The sequence below is a fragment of the Pan troglodytes genome, chromosome X (genome assembly GCF_028858775.2).
Source record: "Pan troglodytes isolate AG18354 chromosome X, NHGRI_mPanTro3-v2.0_pri, whole genome shotgun sequence".
In the NCBI taxonomy this organism is placed as follows: Eukaryota; Metazoa; Chordata; class Mammalia; order Primates; family Hominidae; genus Pan; species Pan troglodytes.
Genome location: NC_072421.2, coordinates 16336439 through 16363464, shown reverse-complemented (window position 1 = coordinate 16363464; position 27026 = coordinate 16336439). Strand labels below are relative to the sequence as shown.

The following is a 27026-nucleotide window of genomic DNA, read 5'->3' as shown; positions in this document are numbered from 1 at the left end:
AAACCCACAGCCTCAGTCAACCTATGACATTTAAACATGTTTCCTCACCCAAAGTAAAGCCACCAAGAAAACCATATGACAATCCAAAATGAGATAGAAACAAACATCAGGAAGAAATTTAGGCAAGAGCAGCAATTAATATTATTTTAGAATAAAGGGATTTATTTGGGGAGAAAAATAGAAAATTCATATAACAAAGTGACACTTCAGTGAGCAATCAACATTTGTCCAGTCCCATCTTGATTTGAATGAAATACCAATATTTGAAATCCACTTGCATCTACAGGAGGGAAGATGTTTATATTGAGAGAAATAGATCCTCCATATGGAAATTATGCAGGAGTTAAAGACAAATTTCTTCTTCAAGGAATAACCATTTAAAATGTGCTTTTAGGCTGGGTGTGGTGGCTCACACCTGTAATCTCAGCATTTTGGGAGGTCAAGGTGGGAGAATCACTTGAATCCAGGAGTATGAGACCAGCCTGGACGACATAGTGAAACTTTGTCTCTACAAAAAAATTTAAAAATTAGCAGGGCAGGCTGGGCGCGGTGGCTCACGCCTGTAATCCCAACACTTTGGGAGGCCGAGGTGGGTGGATCACAAGGTCAGGAGATCGAGACCATCCTGGCTAACACGGTGAAACTCCATCTCTACTAAAAATACAAAAAATTAGCTGGGCGCAGTGGTGGGCGCTTGTAGTCCCAGCTACTTGGGGGGCTGAGACAGGAGAATGGTGTGAACCCGGGAGGCAGAGCTTGCAGTGAGCCAAGATCACGCCACTGCACTCCAGCCTGGGCGACAGAGCAAAACTCTGTCCCAAAAAAAAAAAAAAAAAAAATTAGCAGGGCATGGTGATGTGCGCCTGTTGTCTGAGGTGGGAGGATTGCTTAAGGTCGAGGCTGCAGTGAACCGTGATTGTGCCACTGCACTCCAGCCTGGGTGACAGAGTGAGACCCTGTCTCACAAAGCAAAATAAAATGAAACAAATATAAAAAATATAAAATAAATTTTTAAATGGGCTTTTAGTTTTTACATAACATTTACAATTGAATTAGGAAAAAAGTTGTAAGAAGAAATTCTATTTCCTTAAAATCTCCCTTTATTTCCCTATAAATCATTCCTCATTCATCAGTTATGAGTGCATTATCACCCAGCCTCCCAAGTGAGACACCACAAAGTCATGGTTAACTTTGCCTTCTCCTATCCTGAAGAGAACCCTACCTTCAAGTCCTGTTGCTTTAATTTCAGAAATGCTTGATAAATCTTGCCCTTTTTCTCTATTTCTATTGCCACAACCTTCATTTAGGCTCCCACCACTGCAAACTTGCATTAATTCAACCTGTGGCTCCACAATGTTCCCTGGGTTATTACTTTGGGCTACTATTTGAGTCCACCTTCGAATTCCAGAAGAATTCAGTTTCAGGATCTTAAGGTTCATTTCAACTATATTATTTGAGATGAGAGAAGTTAACATTTTTACATGTCTTAGCTGAGAATGATCAAAACTGCCTGAGAAAGCTATTTAGCATTTATAGGAATCACCTGATTCTGATAATGTCTTACAACTAAAAGTTCAGAATTATCCCCACTTCTCTACAGTTGTCACTGTTCCTGACCTTCTCAACATACCTCTGCTGGGAAGCATTTGCTGTCCACGGTGTGCTCAGAACCCCAGGCATCGATGGCCCCCCAGTGAAAATGGAACTGCTTCAATCGGTAGTTGTGTTCCAGGGGTCCTCCCTTGATCACTAAAATGGCACATCCAACAATTCAGGGAAGAGTTATTTGTGCAGTGGAGGAATGTGGGTGAAAGGCCAAATCTCCAATGGACCCTCCATGTGAACTGTCTTAAATGGATTACACTGAATTATATACAAGTGATTATAAATTTGATTTTCATGAAGTCAATGCACGTATAAGGACAAGACCAAATAACATCAAGATTTAACTACATAACAAGCTACAAACAATTGTTAAAGGCCAACTCTTGACTTAATTTTATATCCTATATTATTGTGTCCAGTTTTCTTTTGTGTGCAATAAAATGCAAATTTCTCTCAGCACATTTATCCAACATGACTTTATAATACTGAAATATGGGGATAAAAGGATCTTTCTTTTTTTATGCACAGACACTTTGCTTTTCAAGTTTTGAAGATACTAGTGTTGCTTTCCCTTTCATTGAAATGGAATAGGACATTTGCAAGTCAAAAATGATCACCTGGGAGATGTTGGTCAAAAGGTACAAAGTTTCAGTTAGGAAGAATATGTTTTCAAGATTTATTGCACAGCATGGTGACCATAGTTGATAATAATGTATTGCACATTTCAAAATTACTAAAAGAGTAACAGTAGATTTTCTCGCTACAAAAAAAAAAAATGGTAAGCATGTGAGGTGATGGATATTTTCATTGCTTGATATAATCATTCCACAATGCATACATATATCAAAAGATTACATTGTACCTGGTAAATATATACAAATATGTCAATTGAAAAAACACACTGGCCGGGCCTGGTGGCTCACACCTGTAATCCCAACACTTTGGGAGGCTGAAGCGGGTGGCTCATCTGAGGTCAGGAATTTGAGATCAGCCTGGCCAACATGGTGAAACCCCATCTCTACTAAAAATTTAAAAAAAAAAAAAATTAGCTGGGCGTGGTGGCCCATGCCTGTAGTCCCAGCTACTCAGGTGGCTGAGGCACAAGAATCACTTGAACCCAGGAGGCGGAGGTTGCGGTGAGCTGAGATCGTGCCACTGCACTCCAGCCTGAGTGACAGACCGAGACTCTGTCACAAACACACACACACACACACAAATTATTACCAATATATTATAGGCAAAATATTGACAAGTGTTTTTTTTTTTTTTTGAAACAGGGTCTTACTCTGTCGCCCAAGCTGGAGTGCAGTGGCACAATGTCGGCTCACTGCAACCTCTGCCTCCTGGGCTCAAGCCATCCTCCTACCTCAGTCTCCTGAGTAGCTGGGACTACAGACGTGCACCACCATGCCAGGCTTTTTTTTTTTTTTTTTTTTTTTTTTTGTAGAGATGAGGTTTTGCCATGTTGCTCAGGCTTGTCTTGAACTCCTGAGCTCAAGAGATTCACCCATCTCAGCCTCCCAAAGTGCTGGGATTACAGGCAGTTGAGCCACTGCGGCTGGCCCAGATAAGATGTTTTTGGCCGGGCGCGGTGGCTCATGCCTGTAATCCTAGCACTTTGGGAGGCTGAGGCGGGCGGATCATGAGGTCAGGAGATCAAGACCATCCTGGCTAACATGGTGAAACCCCGTCTCTACTAAAAATAAAAAAAAAATTAGCTGGGCATGGTGGCGGGTGCCTGTAGTCCCAGCTCCTCGGGAGGCTGACGCAGGAGAATGGTGTGAACCTGGGAGATGGAGCTTGCAGTGAGCCAAGATCACGCCACTGCACTCCAGCCTGGGCAACAGAGAAAGACTCTTTCTAAAAAATAAAAATGAATAAAACATAGAAAAGAAAAGGAAAGGAAAGAAAGAAAGAGAGAGAAGTAGACTGTCAAGCAGCTGTCAGGCTAGTTAATTGGGATGTCACTGGTAACCTCAGCAAGATTAAAGGAAAAAGGTAGGGTTGGGTGGGGCAGATGAATGCAGGAAAGAAGGAAATATAGTCATCAAGAAATGGGGCAGGCCCAGCAGTGGCTCACACCTGTAATCCTAGCACTCCGGGAGGCCAAGGTGGGAGGATCACTTGAGGCCAGGAGTTTGAGACCAGCCTGAAAAACATAGTGAGACCCAGTCTCTACAGAAAAAAAAGAAAGAAACAAAGAAATGGGGCAGGTAGACAGAAGATAGTGAATTGGAAAGCAGAGCAGTCATAACACATATCAAATAAATATATACTTATATATTTGAGGTTGTTGATATTTTATTCTTTTATTTTTTAATTTTTTTTTGAGACAGAGTCTCACTCTGTTGCCCAGGCTGGAATGCAGTGGCACGATCTCGCCTCACTGCAACCTCCAACTCCCAGGTTCAAGTGATTCTCCTGTCTCAGCCTCCCCGAGAAGCTGGAATTACAGGCATGTGCCACCATGCCCAAATAATTTTTGTATTTTGGTAGAGAAGGGGTTTCACCATGTTGGCCAGGCTGGTCTCGAACTCCTGACCTCAAGTGATCCACCCACATCGGCCTCCCAAAGCACTGGGATTACAGGCATGAGCCATCATGCTTGGCCTGATATTTTATTCTTTCCATGCTCTAAGATGAGAAAGGATTAAACTTGTAAAAAATTACATAACAAATATAAAACATTCAGCAGAGAGTCTGGCTGGTAGTAAGCAATCTGTAATATTCACTCCCTCCTTTTGTTTTTCAATGTGAAAGAGAAGGAGCTGACAGAGAAAGGGATGGTGAAGAGAAAGGAAATACACAGAACCCACATAAATAAAAGCAAATGCAGGAAATGGACACAAGGAATGCTTCTGGGGTGATGGAAATGTTTTAAAATTAGACTATAGTGATGGTTGCACAACTCTGTAAATTTCCTTTAAAAATCATTAAACTGTGTGTGTGTGTGTTTTAAAGTAAATGTAGGACCTAAAACAGGGAAGGAGAACTTAAATGTTTGTGAAAGCATTCTTACTAGGTTCACTGGCACTGCCGCAAAGAAGTGTAAAGTCAGGGAAGCAGGATGGAGCAGGAAGCACCCTGAGGAGGAGAACAAAGGCACTCACCTCTCCATCTCCTTAATGCCTGTTGACAGTGCCAATAAGAGGAATTCCAGAGGAGATGATAATTGACAGGGATCATCCAGGGACAATTTAGTGCCCTTCCCCACAGTATTTCGAGTGTCTTATATGCACTCATTCAAATCAGTAACGGTGTCCTACTCAGGGGAACCAAATACCAAACAACACCCAGCAGAGGACTGCGGTATGAGATGTTCACATACCTTCTCTTATAATCCTATCAAGGTAGGTAGGTCATGTTGTCCTCTCTTTCATTCCAGAGTTTAGTAATTTGAGTCTTCTTTTATTTTTTTCTTGGTCTCCCCCAATTAAAAGTTTGTGAACTTTGTTGATCTTCCCAAAGAACCAACTTTTGATTTCATTGATTTCTGCTCGTTCTTTATTATGCCCTTCTCTCTACTTGCTTTTGGGTTTAGTTTGTTCTTCTTTTTCTAGTTTCTTAAGGCGGAAAGCTGAGATACTGACTTGAGAAAGTTCTTCTCTATTATAGGCATTTTCATCTATAAATTTCCCTCTAAGCACTGCTTTAGCTGCATCCCAAAAGGACTGGTATGATGTTTTTGTCACATACCTTCCCCAGCTCCTTTTCCTTGCACTTTATTCCAATCCTCACAAAGCACACTGTGGCAGCATTTCTTAGGGTTTTGTCTTTGAAATTTATAGACATCGATATTTATTAGGTTTTTACTTTTCTAGAATTGTTTCTTGCCTTTCTTTGTTTCTAAAATGTCTTGCTTTCTTTCACTTTTTATTTTTTATGTTCATTCACTCTTTTTTTCCTCTTTGCATGCTATTGATTGTTTTGCAACAACATGGAGAAATAGCAGCGAAGAATAAACAGGAAATAAGAGGCAGTCACTGAAAGGTGGAAAAAGAGAGAGAGAGAGAGAGAGAGAAAATTAGGTAATTACTAAAAATTAATGCTATCTTAAAGAAAATAATTATTAAAGCATAATTTAAAAGGGCTATCAGTTTTAGTTCTTTCTAACCAAACAAAAAAATTAGCAAACTCTCTACAAGTTTTCTTTGCATATTTTGTAAGTGTGTGACTGACACTCCTAGGGAAGACAGGTTCAAGGGGTGATTTAGTCAGTTGGGTTTGTAGGTATCTAAAAAGAAGCTATTATGACAAAAACGTTGATGACTTGTTTTCCATCTAAGATTACTCATGCAAATGGGTAGATAAGAATTCTTGAGGCCTGGCTCGGTGGCTCATACCTATAATCCAAGCACTTTGGGAGGCCGAGGTGGGAGGATCACTTGATCTCAGGAACCCCATCTCTACAAAAAATACAAAAATTTGCCGGAGCTGGGAGCAGTGGCTCACGCCTATAATCTCAGCACTTTGGGAGGCCAAGGTGGGCAGATCACTTGAGGTCAGGAGTTTGAGACCAGCCTGGCCAACATGGTGAAACCAGTCTCTACTAAAATACAAAAATTAGCCAGGTGTGATGGCATGTGCCTGTAATCCCAGCTACTTGGGAGGCTGAGGCGGGATAATTGCCTGAAGCCAGGAGGTGAAGGTTGCAGTGAGCCAAGATCACGCCACTGCACTCCAGCCTGGGCGACAGAGTGAGACACCATCTCAAAAAAAAAAAAAAAAAAAAAGGCCAGGTGCAGTGGCTCACACCTGTAATCCCAGCACTTTGGGAGGCCGAGGCAGGTGTATCACCTGAGGTCCTGAGGTCAGGAGTTCGAGACCAGCCTGGCCAACATGGTAAAACCCCCTCTCTACTAAAAATACAAAAGTTAGCTGGGCGTGGTGACGGGCACCTGTAATCCCAGGTACTCGGGAGGCTGAGGCAGGAGAATTGCTTGAACCTGGGAGGCAGAGGTTGCAGTGAGCCAAGACTGCCCCACTGTACTCCAGCCTGGGTGACAGAGCAAGAATCTGTTTCCAAAAAAAAGAAAAGAAAAGAAAGCAAGCAAGCAAGCCAAATACTGACTGCGAGAAGCTGGAGGGAGGGTGAATGGGGTGCTACTGTTTAATGGGTAAAGTTTCAGTTTTGCAAGATGAAAGGATTTCTGGAGATAGATGGTGGTGATGATTGTACACTAATGGAAATGTACTTAATATAATACTACTTGACTGTATTCTTAAAAATGGTTAAGATGATAAATTTCATATTATGTGTATTTCACCACAATTTTTTTAAAAATTCCAATGAGTTCCATGCCATTGCTCACAAAGAGGTCAATACTATCATGAAGAGAGTTTGATGTGTCCTCTGTTAACATGACACTGTTTCTTTAACTCCTTACAAGACCACCAGATCTTGCCCTCACCTGATTTATCTGTAGAATCTTCAAATTCCACGAGGAAAGAGTACCCATTATTCCAGACGTGGAGGCAGGTGGCTGGGTCATAAGAGATGGTCAGTGGTTTTAAGCCGGGATCATAAACACTGTCCCTCCACCGAATGTTGATGGGTGACTGTCGATCGCCCCCAGGAACCAGGTCCACGCTCTCCCAGAGTGGATGCACTAGGAGAAAGCAGGTCAGCCTATTATCAAGACTGTTGGACCGAGTGCAGTGGCTCACTCCTATAATCCCAGCACTTGGGGAGGCCAAGGCGGGTGGATCACTTGAGGCCAGAAGTTTGAGACCAGCCTAGGAAACATGGCGAAACCCTGTCTCTATAAAATATGCAAAAAATTATCCAGGCGTGGTGGTACACACCTGTAGTCCTAGCTACCAGGGAAGCTAAAGTGGGAGGATTGAGCCCGGGAGGTCGAGGCTGTTGTGAGCCATGATAGCACCACTGCACTCCAGACTGGGCAACAGACCCAAACCATGTCTCAAAAGAAAAAAAAAAAAAGCCTGTCTACTGTACTTCTGGAGAACCTGTCAGGGCTAATGGAAACTAAAAGCCTTAGGAATTAGCCACTATGATGGTTACTTTTAGCTGCTGACTTGACTGGATTAAAGGATACCTAGAAACCTGGTAAAGCATTATTTTGGGGTGTTTCTCTGGGGGTGTTTACGGAGGAGACTAGCATGTAATTCTGAGTGGACTAGGTGGGAAAGATCTGCCCTTAATGTGGGCAGGTATCATCTAAACTGCTGGGGGGCCAGAGAGAACAAAAACATGGAAAAACTGAATGTGTCCATCTATCTGCTGGATCTTGGATACACTCTTCTGCTCCTGTCCTTGGGTAACAGCTACAGGCTTCCCAGCCTTTGGACTCCAGAACTTACACCAGCACCTCTCTGGGTTCTCAGGAATTTGGCCTCAGACTGAGAGTTATACCATCAGTTTCCCTGGTTCTAAGGCCTGTGTCTTGGACTGTCCCATACTACCAGTATCTCAGGGTCTCTGGCTTGCAGATGGCCTGTCATGGGACTTCCCAGCCTCTATAATCATGTGAGCAATTTCCACTAATAAATTCCCTCTCATCTATCTCTCTATATACCTTATTGGTTCTGCTTCTGGAGAACCCTGACCAATACAGCCACTTAGGGGTTTAATCGATACACAAAAGTAGAGGATAAAGATAGGTCAGAGAGCACCTGGCAGAGGAACAGCATTTTGGCATCTTGCAAAACCAACACATCTCAGTCTGCCTACTAAGCTCACCTAAACCAAGTGCAATCAGTGCTGTGATCACAATATAATGCATGGAGTTTGGTGCCATGTGGAAATAGGGTATTCATAAATGAGTTTCTTTTCTTCATCGAGAATTTCCCAATCCCCAACTCCCCAAAGTGGCTTCAAATACAAAGACAAATTAATTCAATTTTCAATAACAGATTTATTTTCACAAAAGGAAATGGGAGAACTTTGGGAAAGGAAACAATTGAATCAGTATTGTCAGCGTTTAATTGGTTGGCTGGTAGAAAAAAAGGCTTGCGTAGCCTGCATCCTGTAAGATGCTCGCCCCACATAACTGTGCATGCTGAGTTGAGTTCACCTCCTATGTAAGCAAACTCTGAGGACCAGGCAGCCACCCTGCAAAACCTGGGTAGAACATCAGCATTGCTAAGGTTCCTGGAGGTTGCAGTGTGTCACAGGGATGTGGAGATTATCTATTAAGGTGTACACATATAATTTATCCTCCACAGGGCACTGAAGACATTGCTGATGCTGATTTTCTTCCAGAGTCAAGCACCAGGTCTCTGTAGCAAGTCCCTGATAAGTATCAGCAGACTTGCTGATAACACAGATCAGCCTGTTGAGACCCCCAAGTGTGATGAGCAGAACCAATGTATATCAGTTTGGGGTGGTCCATTTCCCTGTCCTTTAGAAGTACCATGGATGGGTAGAATCAAGAACAACAGGAAAACTAGGAGAAACATGAAGGAAATCATTACCAACGACCCTCTGCATCTCGCCCCACCACTAAGAATAAGGATGACACTGGCTGGGCATGGTGGCTCATGCCTGTAATCCCAGCACTTTGGCGGATCACGAGGTCAGGAGATCGAGACACAGTGAAACCCTGTCTCTATTAAAAATTAGCCGGGTGTGGTGGCACACGCCTGTAGTCCCAGCTACTTGGGAGGCTGAGGCAGGAAAATCGCTTGAACCCGGGAGATGGCGATTGTAGTGAGCCGAGATTGCGCCACTGCACTCCAGCCTGGGTGACAGAGTAAGACTCTGTCTCAAAAAAAAAAAAAAAAAAAAAAAGAATGAGGATGAGACTAAGGTAGTTGTTTTGTTACTCTGTCAAATCCCTCACGTATGGCAGCATCATCTCCTATTTCCATGAAAAGCAGAAACCTGCCTCTGGTTTACTCTGACAGAGCAGATAATCCTCTTCCTTCAGTAATTGCTGAAAGCCAGAAGTCAATACCTTTTTTTTTTTTTTTAGATGGAGTCTTGCTCTGTCTCCCAGGCTGGAGTGCAGTGGCATGACCTTGGCTCACTGCAACCTCCGCCTCCTGGGTTCAAGCAATTCTCCTGCCTCAGCCTCCTGAGTAACTGGGATTACAGGCGCATGCCACCACACCCGGCTAACTTTTATCTATTTTTAGTAGAGATGGGGTTTCGCTGTGTTGGCCCGGATGGGCTTGAACTCCTGGCCTCAAGTTATCCACCCACCTCAGCCTCCCAAAGTGCTGGGATTACAGGCGCAAACCACTGCGCCTGACCGTAAGTCAGTATCTTAACCTTAGTGTTTTGTTTTGTTTTATTTATAAAAGTGCTCCAGCAATACAGACAAAGAGCTCTCCTGAGAGTGCCTAAATCAGTGGTTTTCAACAGAGAGAGCAATTCAGTCCCCCAAAAACATTTGGCAATGTCTGGAGACATTTTCAGATGGCAAAACTGGGAGAGGGTGCTAGTGACATCTAGTGGTTAGAGGCCAGGGATGCTGCTAAAGATCCTATAATGCACTGGATGGGCTCCCTCCCACAAGACAAAGAAGCATCCTGACCCAAAAGCCAATAGTGCCAAAGTTGAGAAACCCTGGTCTAAAGATAAAAGGTGCATGCAAACTCATAATACTCTTTTCTTTCTATTTCTTCATATAATGCAGTACTGTCATCTCTGGAGAGGTCTGAACCCAATGTTCTGGGTTTTTTTCTTTCCTGAGTATAAAACAACTTGTGAAGAACAAGAACTTTAAAGAACAAGAAGTTTGTTTCAGAAAACTAAAATGGAAAATGCACATGAACAGGCACATCTGAAATGGAATCTGGGCCATACTGTCATAATCTAATTAGAATGCAAATTCCTTGTGGGCAGGAGCCACATCTTCCTCCTTTTTTGTTGCCATGTGGTATCTTATTAAACATATGCCCTTCTGGAAAACATCCTATTAGGTACTATGTTCACTATCTGGATGACAGGATCAATAGAAGCCCAAACCTCATCACCATGCAATATACCCATGTAACAAATCTGCATATGTAACCCCTGAATGTAAAATAAAAATAGAAATTTTAAAAAAGAAAGAAATTAACAATTTGAAAAAGCAATCATGGCAACTACGCAGCAGCCAACGTCATAAAATATACAACCTCAGGGTCTAAAAATGTTTAGTAATTTTATCCAATAACATATAATATACCATATTTTTCATCTTAGAGGGAAAGATGATCTTAAATTTGTTACATTTGGTTCTGTTATATCCACCCAAACACTTGGATTCATATTCATCATGAATAAACATCTCTTTTAAAGGCAAAAATAAAAAATAAAATAAACATATGCCCTGTAACATAACCAACTGCCATTGTTGGGGGGGGAAAAGCTCAAATTCAAATGATTTGAAAGGATTCAAATGATCTGAAAAATGATTCAAATTGTGTTAATTTTTTAACTTCTAGAAAGCCCTTGAAAGGCCCTGATTCTGTTTGTAAAGATTCCTGACACAAAGAGACTATGCACCTTCCCCTCTGAGACACTCAGACTGTGGCTGATAATTTGAGAGTACACACTCTTCAAAGCCATTCAATGAGGGTCTCCTGTGACAACTAGGGAAGAACTGGAGTGATTAGGTCCCTCAGACGACGCCTTGGTCATCCTTAATTGTTCCCCATCTCATGCATGAAATGGGAAGTATCAACACTCACACTCATGCAAATACCAGCCCAAGAAAACTGAGCCTGTTCCTTCAATTGCTCTTTAATGACCATAATGACAAGATCAGTTTATGCCCTTGAGTTTACAAGTTCAGCTTCCAGAAGGTTTCTTTCCTCCTACCCACCTCCTCCTTTACTAAACTAGACCATCTAGGCTAGACCATCCAACTCACTGTGGGGAGAGGGGGTCCTTGGTCACTGCCCCCTTACTGAAGCCAATTTTTTGCCAAGGGTTTGTTTTGCTAAAGATAAACTGACACTTTTGTTCTCTCCTACTCCCTTCCTTTTCCTCTATTTAAGCAAAAATCAGATTGAAACAATTTCCTGGTTGTTGCTCATATTTTACCTCAAAAATAAGATGATTAAGTGGTCTAACAGAAGCTTCATTTTCAGGTTCTTCTTGTATAGGGAAAATGAAATAAACAGACAGTGATTTTACCAACCGCGGTTTATGTTAACAAAGGCATACTGTCATTAAGAAAGTGTCAGCCGGGTGCGGTGGCTCATGCCTGTAATCTCAGCACTTTGGGAGGCCGAGGCAGGCAGATCACCTGAGGTCAGGAGTTCAAGACCAGCCTGGCCAACATGGTGAAACCCCGTCTCTACTAAAGATACAAAAAATTAGCTGGGCGTGGTGGTGCGCACCTATAATCCCAGCTACTCGGGAGGCTGAGGCAGGAGAATTGCTTGAAACCAGGAGGTGGAGGCTGCAGTGAGCTGAGATAGATTGTGTCATTGCACTCCAGCCAGGGCGACAGGGCAAGACTCTGACTCAAAAAAAAAAAAAAAAAAGGTGTCAGTAATTTCTAGCTGATGGGCAACAAAAGCGCTGCAAAGGATTCCATGTTGAGGAAGTGCTTGATTTTAGTTGTTTATATGAGTAGTCCTAGGTTTGATTTATTTTGTGCTTTAGCACTGTCTTAGTCCATTCAGCCTGCTATGACAGAATGTCATAGACTAGGTGGCTTATAAATAAGAGAAATTTATTTCTCACAGTTCTGGAGTCTGGGAAGTCCAAGATCGAGGCACCAGCAGACTGGGTGTCCGGCAAGGTCCTGTCTTCTGGTTCACAGACAGCCTCCTTGCTGTCTTCACATGGTACAAGGTACGAGGGAGCTCTCTGGGGTCTCTTTTATATTGGGAACTAATCCTATTCATGAGAACTCTGCCCTCACGATCTAATCACCTCCCCAAAGCCCCACCTCTTAATACCATCACCTTGGTGGTTAGGATTTCAACACACAAATGTTAGGGGGTCATGAACATTCAGTTTGCTGCAACCACCTATTTCCCCAGCTTTGGCACTGTCCTTCTTTCAGCCCTTGAAACATGGGAAGCTCATTCCTGCCTTAGTCACTTTCTTCGTGCTCCTCCTCCACAGAAATCAACTACCCCTCATTTGGCTCAGGGCTGGCTCCCATTATCTTTAGGTCTTGGGCTTAATTGTTACCTCCTTGACAAAGTGATCTCTGGCTACTCTCTTATAATATGATCACTTCATATTATAATTTTTAAATCATAGCACTCCGATTTTTCTTTCATGACATTTATTACATAGGTGCAGTTATAATTATATGCGTATGTGTCTAATTATCTGCCTTCCTCACTGCTCTGTAAGCCAGCTGGCTTTCGGTTAATACTTGTGGATGGAATAAGATGAGGAGCATCACTGGGAAGATTTGTGCTATGGTGTGAATGTATACGTCTCCTCAAAATTTAGCCAGGCAGCAGTGGCTTGCACCTGTAATCCCAATACTTTGGCAGGCCAAGGTGGGCAGATCAATTGAGGTCAGTAGTTTGAGACCAGCCTGGCCAACATGGGGAGACACCATTTCTAGTAAAAATACAAAACATTAGCTGGGTGTGGTGGCTCATACCTGTAGTCCCAGCTACTTGAGAGGCTGAGGCAGGAGAATCTCTTGAACCCGGGAGGCGGAGGTTGCAGTGAGCTGAAATTGTGCCACTGCACTCCAGTCTGGGCAAGAGAGCAAGACCCTGTCTCAAAAAATAAAAAAATAAAAAAAATAAAATAAAACCCAAAAATGTACACGCTGAAATCCTTTTCCCCAGGGTGATGGTATTAAGAGCTGAGGCCACTGGGAGGTGACATAGTCACGAAGGCAGAGCTCTCATGAACGGGATTAATACCCTTATAAAAGAGGCTTGAGAAAGCTTCTGAGCTCCTTCCACCACGTGAGGATGCAGCAAGAAGGCAAATTCTTTGAAGCAAAGAGAACCCTCATCAGACACTGAATCTACTGGCACCTTGGTTTTTTGGACTTCCTGGCCTCCAGAACTGTGAGCAACAAATTTCTGTTGTGTATAAATTATCTAGTCTGAGGTACTTTGTTATAGCAGCCCAAACAGAATAAGACAGTTCGCTTCTCCTTTTTGCTTTATTTCATTATTTTTCTTTAAGAATCATTCAGGTTTATCTCTTCTTCACCTTGCCCAGAACAGCGGCCTAGTTCAGAACCCTAACCCCCAGACTTCATACAAAGCCTCTTGGTTGCTTTTCCTCTTTTCTAACTCTCCTCTACTCCTGAGTTCTGCCACTCAGCAATTTTCCTAAATAACCACCTTTGTCACATTGCTCCTACGCTAAAGACAGTATATCAAGTTGTAACTTCTATGTTCAATGCCCAGGTTTTCCTATTAGAACCCATCTCACTTATCTAATCTCATTTTCCTCATTCTTCCCAAACTCTGGTGTTCCTATGCTACTTTTCTTGTCATGCTATTCCCCTTAGCATGCTACTCTTCTTACAACTGCCTACCTACACAAGTTTATGTCTACTTTGGGTTTTTTTTTTTTTTTTTTTTTTTTTGAGATGGAGTCTCGCTCTGTCACCCAGGCTAGAGTGCAGTGGCACGATCTTGGCTCACTGCAACCTCCACCTCCTGGGTTCAAGCAATTCTCCTGCGTCAGCCTCCCGAGTAGCTGGGATTATAGGTGCCTGTCACCATGCCCGGCTAATTTTTGTGGGTTTTTGTTGTTGTTGTTGTTGCTTGTTTGTTTTTGAGACAGAGTCTCGCTCTGTCGCTAGGCTGGAGTGCAGTGGCGTGATCTCAGCTCACTGCAACCTCTGACTCCCAGGTTCAAGCGATTCTCCTGCCTCAGCCTCCCGCGTAGCTGGGACTACAGGCACCCACCATAATGCCCAGCTAATTTTTCTATTTTTTAGTAGAGACGGGATTTCACCATGTCTTCAGTAGCCAGGATGGTCTCGATCTCTTGACCTTGTGATCTGCCCGCCTTGGCCTCCCAAAGTGCTGGAATTACAGGCGTGAGCCACCGCACCTGGCCTAATTTTTGGTATTTTTAGTAGAGATGGGGTTTCACCATCTTGGCCAGGCTGGTCTTGAACTCCTGACCTCGTGATCCACCTGCCTTGGCCTCCCAAAGTGCTGGGATTACAGGTGTGAGCCACTGCACCCGGCCATCTACTTTGGTTTTTAAAAACTTTTTTTTTTTTTTTTTTTGAGACGGAGTCTCACTCTGTTGCCCAGGCTGGAGAGCAGTGGCGCGATCTCGGCTCACTGCAAGCTCTGCCTCCCCGGTTCCTGCCATTCAACTGCCTCAGCCTCCCGAGTAGCTGGGACTTACAGGTGCCCACCACCACACCCGGCTAAATTTTTGTATTTTTAGTAGAGACGGGGTTTCACGGTGTTAGCCAGGATGGTCTCGATCTCCTGACCTTGTGATCCACCCGCCTTGGCCTCCCAAAGTGCTGGGATTACAGGCATGAGCCACTGCGCCTGGCTAAAAACTTTTTAAATAAAATTTTTTGTAGAGATAGGGTCTCACTATGTTGCCCAGGCTGGTCTTGAACTCCTGGGCTCAAGCTATCTTCCTGTCTTGGCCTTCCAAAGTGCTAGGATTACAGGCATGAGCCCCCACACCTGGCCTTTAGCCCCACTTTGGCTTGTGCTTAGAAGCCCTTCCTTTTCCTTAACACTTATAGAAATCTTTTCCAGTTCAAGTCTTATCTCCCTGATGACATATTCTCCAACCATCCTGAGCTTTGCTTTTTCTGAACACACACTGAATTTGCTTTCATACCATTTAGCATCCAACCATTCCTCAGGTAATCTGTGTTTGCTTTATCTGCCCAAAGGGCCTGTGTCAACTCCAAGCCCATGAGGTCTGTGTCCTCCACTTTTTCTATAGTCTCCAGGGCTTTACTTGGTACAAGGCACAGAAGAGGTACTAAATGCTTATTTTACTGATACAGAAAACCAAACAAATTGATACCAAGGCTCTCTACCCATTACCTCACAGCCACCATCTCTCTACCAGGCAAGCTGGTTTACCCTGAACACTTCTTAGGTTCACCTAATCGTATCTATCTGTTATTCGTTTGTTCCTTAAAATTCTACTAGGCTTTCAAGGTCAGTTCAAGCCCCTTCTCTGACACTCCCACCTTAAATAAAGCATCTTCCATCTGTTCTTACTCCTCAACACCTATTCTCTCTGTTCCTGAGCTCCCCAATATGGTAGCACTGTCCCTGTGTGCTAGTCTAAATTGAGATGTACTATATAAATGTACAATACCAGGAACTTCGAAGGCTCAGTACAAAATAAATAATATTAAAATTTCATTTATAATTCTTATATTCATTTCATGTTAAAGTGATAATATTTTAGATATATTAGTCAAATTAATTTGACCTGTTTACTTGCACTTTTTAAGATGCGGTTATTACAAAATATAGAATTACTCATATTTTTATTTTATTTTATTGTAGAGATGGGGTGTTGCTATGCTGCCCAGGCAGGTCTCAAACTCCTGGCCTCAAGCGATCGTCCCACCTCGGCCTCCCAAAGTCCTGGGCTTACAGGCATGAGCCACTGTACCTGGCCTATTAGAAAATACAGAATGACCCATACGGCTCATATTTGTGGCTTACGTTATTTATCTACCGGAAAGCATTGCCTTATACCCTCATGTGCTTTTTATCTGGTCCCTTGCTATGCACTGCCCTTTTTATGAGGGATGTGCTACTTCCTCATGTTACTGAAGATATCCGTGTAGGCCTTGGCCTTAATGCAGTGATGGGTGTATACACAGGGACCCTCCATATGACTTGGTTGAGGATGATCGCAGAATCACAAATTACCTTGTTAGAGCATCATCAGGGCTATAAAAGGAACTTGGATGCTGAGTCCATTAGCCACAGGATACCTGTGTAGTTATCAGCACAGGAGACTACAGCCCACATTTCCTGATGGTCAGTTCCAGGGCTATTTGTCAGTCCCAGGCAGCTGAAGATAACCCTGAGGCCATTAATGCAATTCTAAGTGGCTCTTAATCAGCTCATTTTTTCTCAAGGTTATTTGCATGTTAATAAAAGACAATCTAGGGGCATCCTGAGTCTATATTTCAGAATTCTTTGTGAAAACACTGCAAAACAAGCTTTTTCTTACTCTCCAGGCTTTATTTTTATTCTTCAAAATTAATTGGAGAAATAATAGAATAACTTTCAAACACAGTACAGTTATGATATAGTTACTGCTGTCAAATAGAACCCTCTCTGATGATAGAAATGTCCAGTATATTAAGATCTAGGCATATGTAGCTATAAAAATTTAATGAATTTAAATTTACATGTAAATACCCACATGGGGTTAGTGGCTGCATTTTATACACTGCTGGCTTCTTTAGTCCCTATTATCCTAACATGTTTCTCTTTCTTCTACAAGTACGGAGATCATCAACATTAAGAATCATTGGAATAACAAATCAGTATCATTTCCATTTTACCTGATATTCTTTATATTTCATTCAATTAAGAATTATTAAATGCACTTTCCTATGGTCTAAGATCTCATGCCTAAATCTTTTTATGTGACCATTAGACTAAATTTCACCAGATGATACCTAAGGGAAACTGATTTTATTTCCACATTGGATAATAGGTATAGGCTTTTATCTTTATCTTATTATATTACAAGTCTCCAAAGTTAGGACTATCAACAGTTACTGTCTGCTACCTGAGATAACACCAAACAGCAATCTGAGTTGACAGCCAAAGATTCAAAGATATGATGAGCACAGAGCACAGGGCTGACCTGAAATGCTGCTTTCCGAATTTGCCACAACCTCCTACTTTCATTCACTCCTTATTTTGCTTTGCCTCCTCTTAAAATGGTCAGATTTAAACAACTGAGGCAGGCACTGAGCCTATGATGATGGTAACAACTGTAGTACTAGAAGTAGCTGCCAACACTGAGTCCTCACTGCGTGACATCACTAGCTAAGGACTTTGCACATGTGAACCAGAAATGAAATTGTAAGCTACCCAATGGACTGAATGGATCCCCCCTACCCTGGCCAGGGGGATCCCAAAGAAACCTGAAGAACTAGTTCAGGCCATGAGGGGAAGAGAGGTTGGGCATGCCTCATTATATACCCTCCCTTTAGAGTTTAGGCACAACTGACCAGCTTTAACACTCAAATAGAGATCATAAGACTGACATAACAGAATCTTTGTAGCAATACAATACCTACCTCCAACCTGACCCTGGTAGAGCATCACATGACAGACAGCAGGCTCTGAAAGAAATCAAAGTATTTTACCCCAAAATTTATTTATTTATTTTTTGGGAGAGAATTTCGCTCTTGTCGCCCAGGCTGGAGTGCAATGGCGCGATCTCAGCTCACCTGGAACCTCTGCCTCCTGGGTTCAAGTGATTCTTTTGCCTCAGCCTCCTGAGTAGCTGGGATTACAGGTGCATACCACCACACCTGGCTAATTTTTGTATCTTTAGTAGAGATGGGGTTTCACCATGTTGGCCAGGCTGATCTCAAACTCCTGACCTCTGGTGATCCACCTGCCTTGGCCTCCCAAAGTGCTGGGATTACAGGCATGAGTCACTGTACCCAGCCTTACCCCAAAATATATTTCTTTGACATATTTTGAAATGGCCCTGCAAAGCCATCCCTTGTGGGAGAAATGTCCATTCTGTAGAGAGCCCCTGTCCCTTTCCAGGTCTTTTCCTGATCCAGGAGAGATCTGACACCTTTTAAGGTCCCATAAGAGATGTTTACCATCTAATCTCTCTGAAGCCTGCTACTGGGAGGCTTCATCTACATAACAAGAACCTTGGCTTCTACAATCCCCCTTATCTTAACTCAAGCATTTCTTTCAGTTGACTTCAACTCTTTAGGCAAAGCTTAACTTTTTCAACCAACTGCCAAACAGAAAATCTTTGAATCCACTTACTTATGACCTGTAAGCCCCTGCTTAGAGATGTCCTACCTTTCTAGGCCAAACCAAGTGTTGTCGAAAAGAGTCGAACTCTGTAAAATATTTGAAGAGATTTATTCTGAGCCAAATATGGGTGACTGTGGCCTGTGACACAGCCCACAGGAGGACCTGAGAACATGTGCTCATGGTGCTCAGGGTACAGCTTGTTTTTATACATTTTAGAGAGGCACGAGACATCAATCAAATACATTTAAGAAATGCATTGGTTTGGTCCAGAAAGGCGGGACAGCTCAAAGCTGGGGTGGGGGTTGGGGGGGCTTCTACGCTATAGGTAAATTTAAACATTTTCTGGTTGACAATTGGTTGAGTTTGTCTAAAGACCTGGGATTGGTAGAAAGGGAATGTTCAGGTTAAGATAAAGATTGTGGAGATCAAAGTTCCTTTGAAGTCTTATAGTAGCTGCCCTTAGAGACAATAGATGAGAAATATTTCCTATTCAGATCTTAATTAATCTCTTTAGATTGGGAGGGTCTGGAAAAAAAAGATCTAGCTATGTTAACAGAGATTTTTTTTTTTTTTGAGACAGAGTCTCGCTCTGTCGCCCAGGCTGGAGTGCAGTGGCGCGATCTCGGCTCACTGCAAGCTCCGCCTCCCGGGTTCACGCCATTCTCATGCCTCAGCATCCTTAGTAGCTGGGACTGCAGGCGCCCACCACCACGCCTGGCTAATTTTCTGTATTTTTAGTAGAGACGGGGTTTCACCGTGTTAGCCAGGATGGTCTTGATCTCCTGACCTTGTGATCCGCCCGCCTCGGCCTCGCAAAGTGCTGAGATTACAGGCGTAAGCCACCGCGCCTGGCCCAGAGATTCTTTACAGATACAAATTTTCCCCCACGCAGAACAGCTTTGCAGGGCTATTTCAAAACATGGCAAAGAAACATGTTTTGGGGTAAAATATTTTGATTTTCTTCTTTGTCTTGTAATGTTATGCCAAAGTCAGCTTGGAAAGTAAATCACGATATATAGGGTTGAATAAAACCTATCTGGTGAGAATTTATGATTTGTGGGGCATGGCTCCCCAGACCCCTTAGATAGGAATTTGGGCAAGATAAAAAAAAATCAGAGTTTCGTCCTCACAATGTATACCTTACATGTACTGATTTATGTCTTGCGTGTAACTTCTGTCTCCCTAAACCATGCTGTAACCCAACCACCTTGGGCATGTGTTCTCAGGACCTCTTGAGGCTGTATCATGGGCCACAGTCACTCATATTTGGCTCAGAATGAACCTCTTCAAATATTTTAGAATTTGGCTTTTTTCATTAACACGTTATCTTTTCAAACCCTCAAGAATCTGGGGTCATTCTTGGTCACAAGTGTACATTGGCCTTCTGTTGGGGTATTGAGCTGTCAGAAACAATGAGAATTGTCTTTACAATTGAGCAGACGAGGGTCTAGAACATAGAAATAGGACCTGCTCGAAGGCCCAGAGCAGCAAAGACCACAATATTATTCCTGGGGCAAACAGGTTGGAACAGTGTAATATGCTACAAACAAAATCAAATGGTGACTGTCCCCTGTTTTTCCTAGTAACTTAGAAACAAGAACATGTCATCTGTTGTGGGAAATTCACTAAGTAAAACTGCCCCTCCCGAAGCCACTACTGTTTGTTTTTTTTTGTCAGCACTAAAAGCAGCAAACTATCCTAACTACATACGTATACCGGATTTGGATGTTTAATTTCAACTGTCAAAAAAAAAAAAAAAAAAGCAAAACTATTAATACTTTCCAATATAAACCGTAGACCACAAAGTGCCAGTGTTCAGAATAAGCCAGTCTCAGTAGGATGTGGCATGTTTGTAGGAAACCACACCTAGCAACCAGAAATTTATTATGCCTCTGGTCCGTTTATTTGAAAAAGAACACAGTCAATGTTGAAGGAAACAAAATAAACTTACAGTGAAAATATATTTGTAGAGCAGTTTCAAGCCCTTGGATGTAGCTAGATTAGCATTACTAATTTACAAGCATTCCATTCTTACTCAGTCTTTTTATTATGTGCATATGGGGTCAAAGAAAATAAACACTAAAGGGGAGAAACCTAGACCTCAATGCAGTCCAACATTTGAAAACTCTGTGCCGATGTTTTTTAAATAATGGAAAACATGAAAAATTCCTCCTTAATGATAATACTTAGCCATTTCATCTCTTCATTAACTCAAAGTTATCTGTCCACAAATACACACATTATCCTTTCCCATTCTCTCAACTGCCCTCTCTAGGGCAGTCACGCAGAGCATGTTTGGCAATGTCTGCAGAAAGTTTTGGTTGTTATAGCTTCATGAGGGTGCTACTAGCAACTAGTAGGCAGAGGCCAGGAATGCTGCTAAAGACCCTCCAGGGCACAGGACAACCCCCTACAACACACAATGATCCATCCTCAATGTCCATCATGCCGCAGTGGAGAATCCCTGCCACATCCGGACATGGGCAATGCCTTGTATTTCCAGGAGGGGAACGAGATGAGAGAGGTGTGAGGAAGACCATTTCCTGCCTCACTCAATCTTCCATCCTTACAGCAGAGCACACACTTGCAAACTGATCAGCTAGAATTAACTCAGTAATTCCTAACTCAGGACAGAATATTCCAGAACGTTGAAGCTAGTAAACTGTTTACAAACATTTACATGCAACTTCCAGAAACTTAAGGTTCCCAGAAATAATTTGTGGTTCGTGGATCAACCTTTGTTTAAAAGAAAAAAAAAAAAAGACAATTGCTACCAAGAAATAATAAACAACAGGTTCCAAAATATTAAAAACCGGGATCTGTCTCTTGTCCAGTTTCTGCATGACATCATTTTAACATGCTAAAATTAGTCAAGAAAGAACATTCTACATTTACTTTCATGAATCAACAGAGAAACAGTTATTTTCACAGTTCATAAGGCATATAATCCTACGCTGGAAAGCCAAAGACAGCATAGCTACAAATGTTTAACATGTGTGATTATTATAAAGATGAGTATTTTTGCTCTTGCACACTTGCTCCCTCTTTTCTTTTCTCTTTTTTTCTAAGAGATGAGATTTCACTCTGTCACTCAGGCTGGAGCCCTTTTTGTTCTCTTTAAGGAAGTGGTGTACTCACAGGCTCGGTTCCGGGTTTTGTAAGTACAAGTATAGAGGCTGCAGGGCCTCGCTGGCATGAATCTCGGAATCTGGAACTTTCTCCACAGCAATTTGCCTGGAGAGGCTTGAAGAATGACCCTCAGGCTGTTCATCACCACCATCTTTAGCTTGAAATCTTGATCAGTTCCCAGTTAAGTTGCAGGAACTTAATAATCTAGAGGGATGAGGGCAGAGGAGGGAAAGCTGTAAACAACAGAAACTTAAGATGATGGAGAAACCTCTAAGCAGGACAATGTTCAGACTAGCAGTACACACCCTGAGGTGGAGGGAGGGAGGGCAGATGAGAGTCAACGGTTTATCCACTCTTGTTCCTCAAACTCATTGGTCCCCTCAGTGGAGGGCAGGGAGGGTCCTGAGGACTGACTCACATGCTTTGCCTTTCCCTCAGGGTTGGCGAATATTAGAAATCCAGAGAAAAGCTTCTCTTTATCCACAAGAATGAAAAACTGTTTACAGTACAGTTTCTTAAAAAAAAAAAAAAAATTGCTCCAGGAAATCCCAATTAATTATCCAGCATGGTATTTACATGTACGAAGAACCCCAACATTAAAGCTCCCTCCAGGCTGACTAAAAACAAACATCTGCATCTAGATTGCATACAAAACAACAACAAAAAAAACAAAAACAAAAACAAAACAAAAAACCCAAGATACATCCTGCCAAAATAGTCATGGACAGTTTTGAAATCTGAGCTTAAATATAATCTATGACTCTTTGCCAATTTTAGGTGTAACACAATGGCCCTTGAACACGGGAAAACAGACAAAGTTAATCCTGAATTCTCTCTCTACCTTTCACATGGTCACAGTCAAAGTCTCAGAAGATGAAGATGATGCTTTCCAAGGTATTCACTATGGTGTTCTGAAGTTATGGTAATATTAACTTTGAACACTTTCCCCACCACAATACTGCTTCATCCATTTTCCCTGAAAACTATCCCTATTCCATTCTGAAATTTTGAAAAAAAAAAAATCAATTCTTCTTGGTTACACATTCATTCCACTACAGATTTAGAAGTGTTTAGTCTGAGTACTTGAGACACATTCAAACAGATGTTCAGGACATCCTTTGTGCAACCATGACTGTGGTGTGGCTGCAAGGCCATGTGCTCTGGGCCTGCTAAGATCTCGGCCTCACATCCATTTGCACTCCTGCCTGCCCACCAGCTACGTGGGCTTCAGATCTTCCAACTCCTTTCTTTCCCTCCAACCTGTGCAGAGGCTCTTTTTTGTATTTTTCATAGAGATAGGGTTTTACCATGTTGGCCAGGCTGTTCTTGAATCCCTGATCTCAAGTGATCCTCCCACCTCAAGCCTCCCAAAGTGCTGGGATTACAGGTGTGAGCCACTGTGCCCGACCATCCCTGGCTAACTTTATTTTTTTTAGAGATGGGGGTTGGCGGGGTGGGGGGTTCTCACTATATTACCTGGGCTGGTCTCGAACTCCTGGACTCAAGCAATCCTCCTGCTTAACGGCCTCGCAAAGTGCTGGGATAACAGGTGTGAGCCACTGCATCTGGCCTGCTTATAGTTTTATGTGTGTGTTTGTGTATATACATTTTTGAACGGAGCATGTATGTCAAAATGCACCTTATTTAAGAGATGCAAATGTTTGACTCAGGATATCAAACATGGACTGGTAATCAACTTTCAAGGGATTATCTTGATGGTGCCTTGAGCTAAATAATAGTGATATAGGAGTTAAGAAGAAATTACTTAGGCAGATAGTGAGGATATGGGAGTCCTCAGTAAGGTTTTCCTTTTAATAAAAAGCAGCCCCCAAATCATTTTCTTTTCTAACAAAGAGCAGCCTGTAAAATTGAGCTGCAGACATAGACAAGCAAGCTGGAAGCTTGCACAGGTGAATGCTGGCAGTTGTGCCAATAGAAAAATACTACATAGGACTAGGCATGTTCAAAATGGCGGCTTCATCTTCCCTTTGCCAGCCAAGTGTACAGTAAGGAGCAGACAAGATGGCACTGGCCAAGTAGAAAGCCCCTTTGCAAAATAAGATTAGGGTGGGGCGACCAGCCTTCCTGCGTGCTATGTAAATGTCACACCTGGTCGAACCAATCTGTGGCCCCTATGTAAATCAGACACCGCCTCCTCAAGCCTGCCTATAAAATCTGCTGCAGTCCGCCACTTGTCCCATTTTTGGACGCCTCTCTCGCAAGAGAGAGAGCTGCTCTCCTCTCGCAAGAGAGAGAGCTGCTCTCCTCTCTCCTTTCTTCTGCCTATTAAACTTTCCTCTCCTGAACTCCACGTGTGTGTCCGTGTGGTTAATCTTCTCCGTGTGAGACACCGAGAAAACAAAACCGTGTCATTAGCACCCTGTTTTCAAATAACTTCCTTAACTGAATTAACTGAGCAGACTTAAAGAACAATAGGCCATTGGCAACTTCAATTTAGAATCTCACTCTGCTTTGTTTTTCTTAACAAAGAAAAACTTTATTATGGAAAACTTAAATTTTATACAAGTATAGTGAGAACACTATAATAAAACCACCCACGTACCCAATATTCCATTTCAACAATTGTCTGTTCATGGCCAATCAAGTTTTATTTATACATCTTCTATCCCCCCTCCTGCCATTTTTCCTCCCCAGCTTATTTTGAAGCAAATTCCCAGACATCCTATCAACTTATCCCTCATTGTATTTTTGAAATCAAAGGACACTTTGATCTCATCTCTTCCTCAAACAATCAGCAGCAAGCCTAGCCACCTCCACCCATTCCCCTAAACTGCCTTTGAAAAACCCGTAACCTATGAGCTTTGGAGGAGATTATTTCAGTACTAATTCCATCTCCCACATGGTGTGGCCAGCCTCGTGTCTACTTAAACTCTTTCTTTACTACAATGCTGAAACCGCCTTTGCAAAATTATAACTGAGGAAATTATGACAGTGAATAAAATCAGACCTAATCAACTCCATCTTGCTTCTAACCTTTAGGCTGTCCTTGTTCATTCCTGGACATAGGCCGAACTAACTTTGGGAAAGAATTCAGTTCATGGTGTGACTCTGAAACAAAATTGATAGCAGCCCTTTCCCAAAAAGACCCCCTTCTTGCCTGGGGACGAGTCTGCCTCTGCAGGACTAACAACTTAGCTAGTGGTTAGAAATTATAGTTTAGGGGTTGTGCAGCCTCTGGCTCAGAGTCTGAACCTCCCCAAATTGCTCCTTGGGATAACATCACTATTGTAAAACCTAAGTTCAGTGCTTGAGATATTTTGCAGACCCTGCACTTGATGGATCAGCTGACACCACCCAGACCCGTAATCTGGCTCAACCAGTTCTGCCATCCTACCCAGGAACAAAAGACAGCAAGAAAACCTCACTTCAATCCCCTACAATTCCATCTCCAACCTGAGCAATCAGCACTCCCCACTTCTCAAGCCCTTACCCGCGAAATTATCTTTAAAAACTGATCCCTGGATGCTCGGGGAGACTGATTTGAGTTAATAATAAAACTCTGGTCTCCCACACAGTTGGCTCTATGTGAATTACTCTTTCTCCATGGCAATTCCCCTGTCTTGGTAAATCGATTCTGTCCAGGCAGCGGGCAATGTGAACTCATTGGGCGGTTACAATGCCCCGTGGTCTTTCTTTGTGCAGCAGGCAGGAAGAATCCCTTGAGTGGTTACAATAATATGAACTGAAATGGTTAAGATTAATGCTTAAAGTACACCCTTAAATTTATGCAAGAATCTAGAACCCAAGGAGCAGGAAAAATAGTTGCTCAGTTACACTATACAAGAAGTTTGGCCAGGTGCAGTGGCTCACGCCTGTAACCCCAGCACTTTGGGAGGCTGAGGCTGGTGGATCATGAGGTCAGGAGATCGAGACCATCCTGGCCAACATGGTGAAACCCCATCTCTACTAAAAATACAAAAAATTAGCCGGGCGTGGTGGCATGCACCTGTAGTCCCAGCTACTCAGGAGGCTGAGGCAAGAGAATCGCTTGAACCCGGGAGGTGTAGGTTGCAGTGAGCCGAGATCATGCCACTGCACCACTGCACTCCAGCCTGGGTGACAGAGCGAGACTCCATCTCAAAAAAAAAAAAAAAAAAAAAAAAGAAGTTGACGCTTTCTGTGGCTTCAAATGGTGCAAGCTATGAAAGCTCTCTGAAAAAGCTGCTAAGTGTTATATAAATACAAGTTATTATTACTCAAATTGATTTTGTTAAAATGCTACCCATCATATAAATGCAAAAAGCTAAGAAAATAGTCATTTTGGATGACTTTTAGTATCATTTTTTTGTTTTCTTTTAAAGTCAATAAATATCCCCAAACAAACAACTGCAACTAATCAGGATTCCCTCTGATAAAACTGATTTGACATTAAAATGAAATTTCAAAACCTTCTAAAAGATATGGGGAAAGCTTGCCTTAACTGTTCTTCCTTTCCATTGATTTCCAGTCCTGAACTGAAGCAACAGTGAGTGATTATCTCATGTCGAGCACTGTGCTGTGTAAAGATGAAAAGATCATGCTTTCCCCACTCCCACAAGCTTGCAATCTACAAAGAAAAACTATTTAAATAAATACTTCTTTTTTGTTACCTTTTTAAAAATTGTGATAAAACATATATAATAGTTATCATTTTAACCAGCTGTAAATGTACAAATTCAGTGGCATTAAATACATTCATAATGTTGTGCAACCATCACCACCATCTGTACCCAAAACTTTTTCATCATCCCCAACATAAACTATGTACTCACTAAACAAGAGCTCCTCCTCTATCCCTTAGCCCCTGGCAATCTCGCTTTTACTTTATGTCTCTGTGTATTTATTTGCCTATTCTAGATACCCCACGTAAGTGGGATCGTACGGTATTTGTCCTTCTGTGACTGGCTTATTTTACTTAGTATAATTAAACAGATTTTTCTTTTCTTTACTTTTCTTTTTTTTTTTTTTTTTGAGAGAGAGTCACGCTCTGTCACCCAGGCTGGAGTGCAGTGGTGCGATCTCGGCTCACTGCAACCTCTGCCTCCCAGCTTCAAGCAATTCTCCTGCCTCAGCCTCCAGAGTAGCTGGGAATACAGGCGCCCACCACCATGCCCGGCTAATTTCTGTATTTTTAGTAGAGACGGGGTTTCACCATGTTGGCCAGGCTGGTCTCGAACTCCTGACCTCAGGTGATCTGCCCACCTTGGCCCCCAAAGTGCTGGGATTACAGGCATGAGCCACCGTGCCTGGCCATAAACAGAAATTTCTTAATCAAAGCTGGACACAATGACAGCCTTGATTTAGTGCAATGGGAATATGTGGCGCAGGGGCTCTAAGTTTCAGGAAAGGGTGGCATCTGAAAAATGTATCGTAGGAGAGAGACAATTTAACAGGGAGGCAAAGGCAGAGGGATGGACAGGGGA

At 42.5% G+C, this 27026-nt stretch overlaps 1 protein-coding gene across 11 annotated transcripts in view; it reads right to left on the bottom strand.

Annotated features, from left to right (window-relative positions):
• CA5B (carbonic anhydrase 5B) overlaps positions 1-27026 on the bottom strand; it is a 107392-nt gene that overhangs the window by 12331 nt on the left and 68035 nt on the right. For 10 of the 11 annotated variants that reach the window (XR_008541952.2, XM_063804835.1, XM_063804839.1 and 7 more), the window contains 3 exons: positions 21613-21807; positions 7017-7214; positions 1631-1749 (listed from right to left, as the gene is read on the bottom strand). Coding sequence is in view for 10 of the 11 variants with exons in the window: in XM_063804835.1 (XP_063660905.1) it covers positions 1631-1749; positions 7017-7214; positions 21613-21754 (459 nt within the window). In the remaining variant the exon portion in view is untranslated. Of the gene's footprint in view, positions 1-1630; positions 1750-7016; positions 7215-17768; positions 17814-21612; positions 21808-27026 lie in introns of those variants that run through there. The other variant, XM_016942981.4, reaches the window with a different exon arrangement.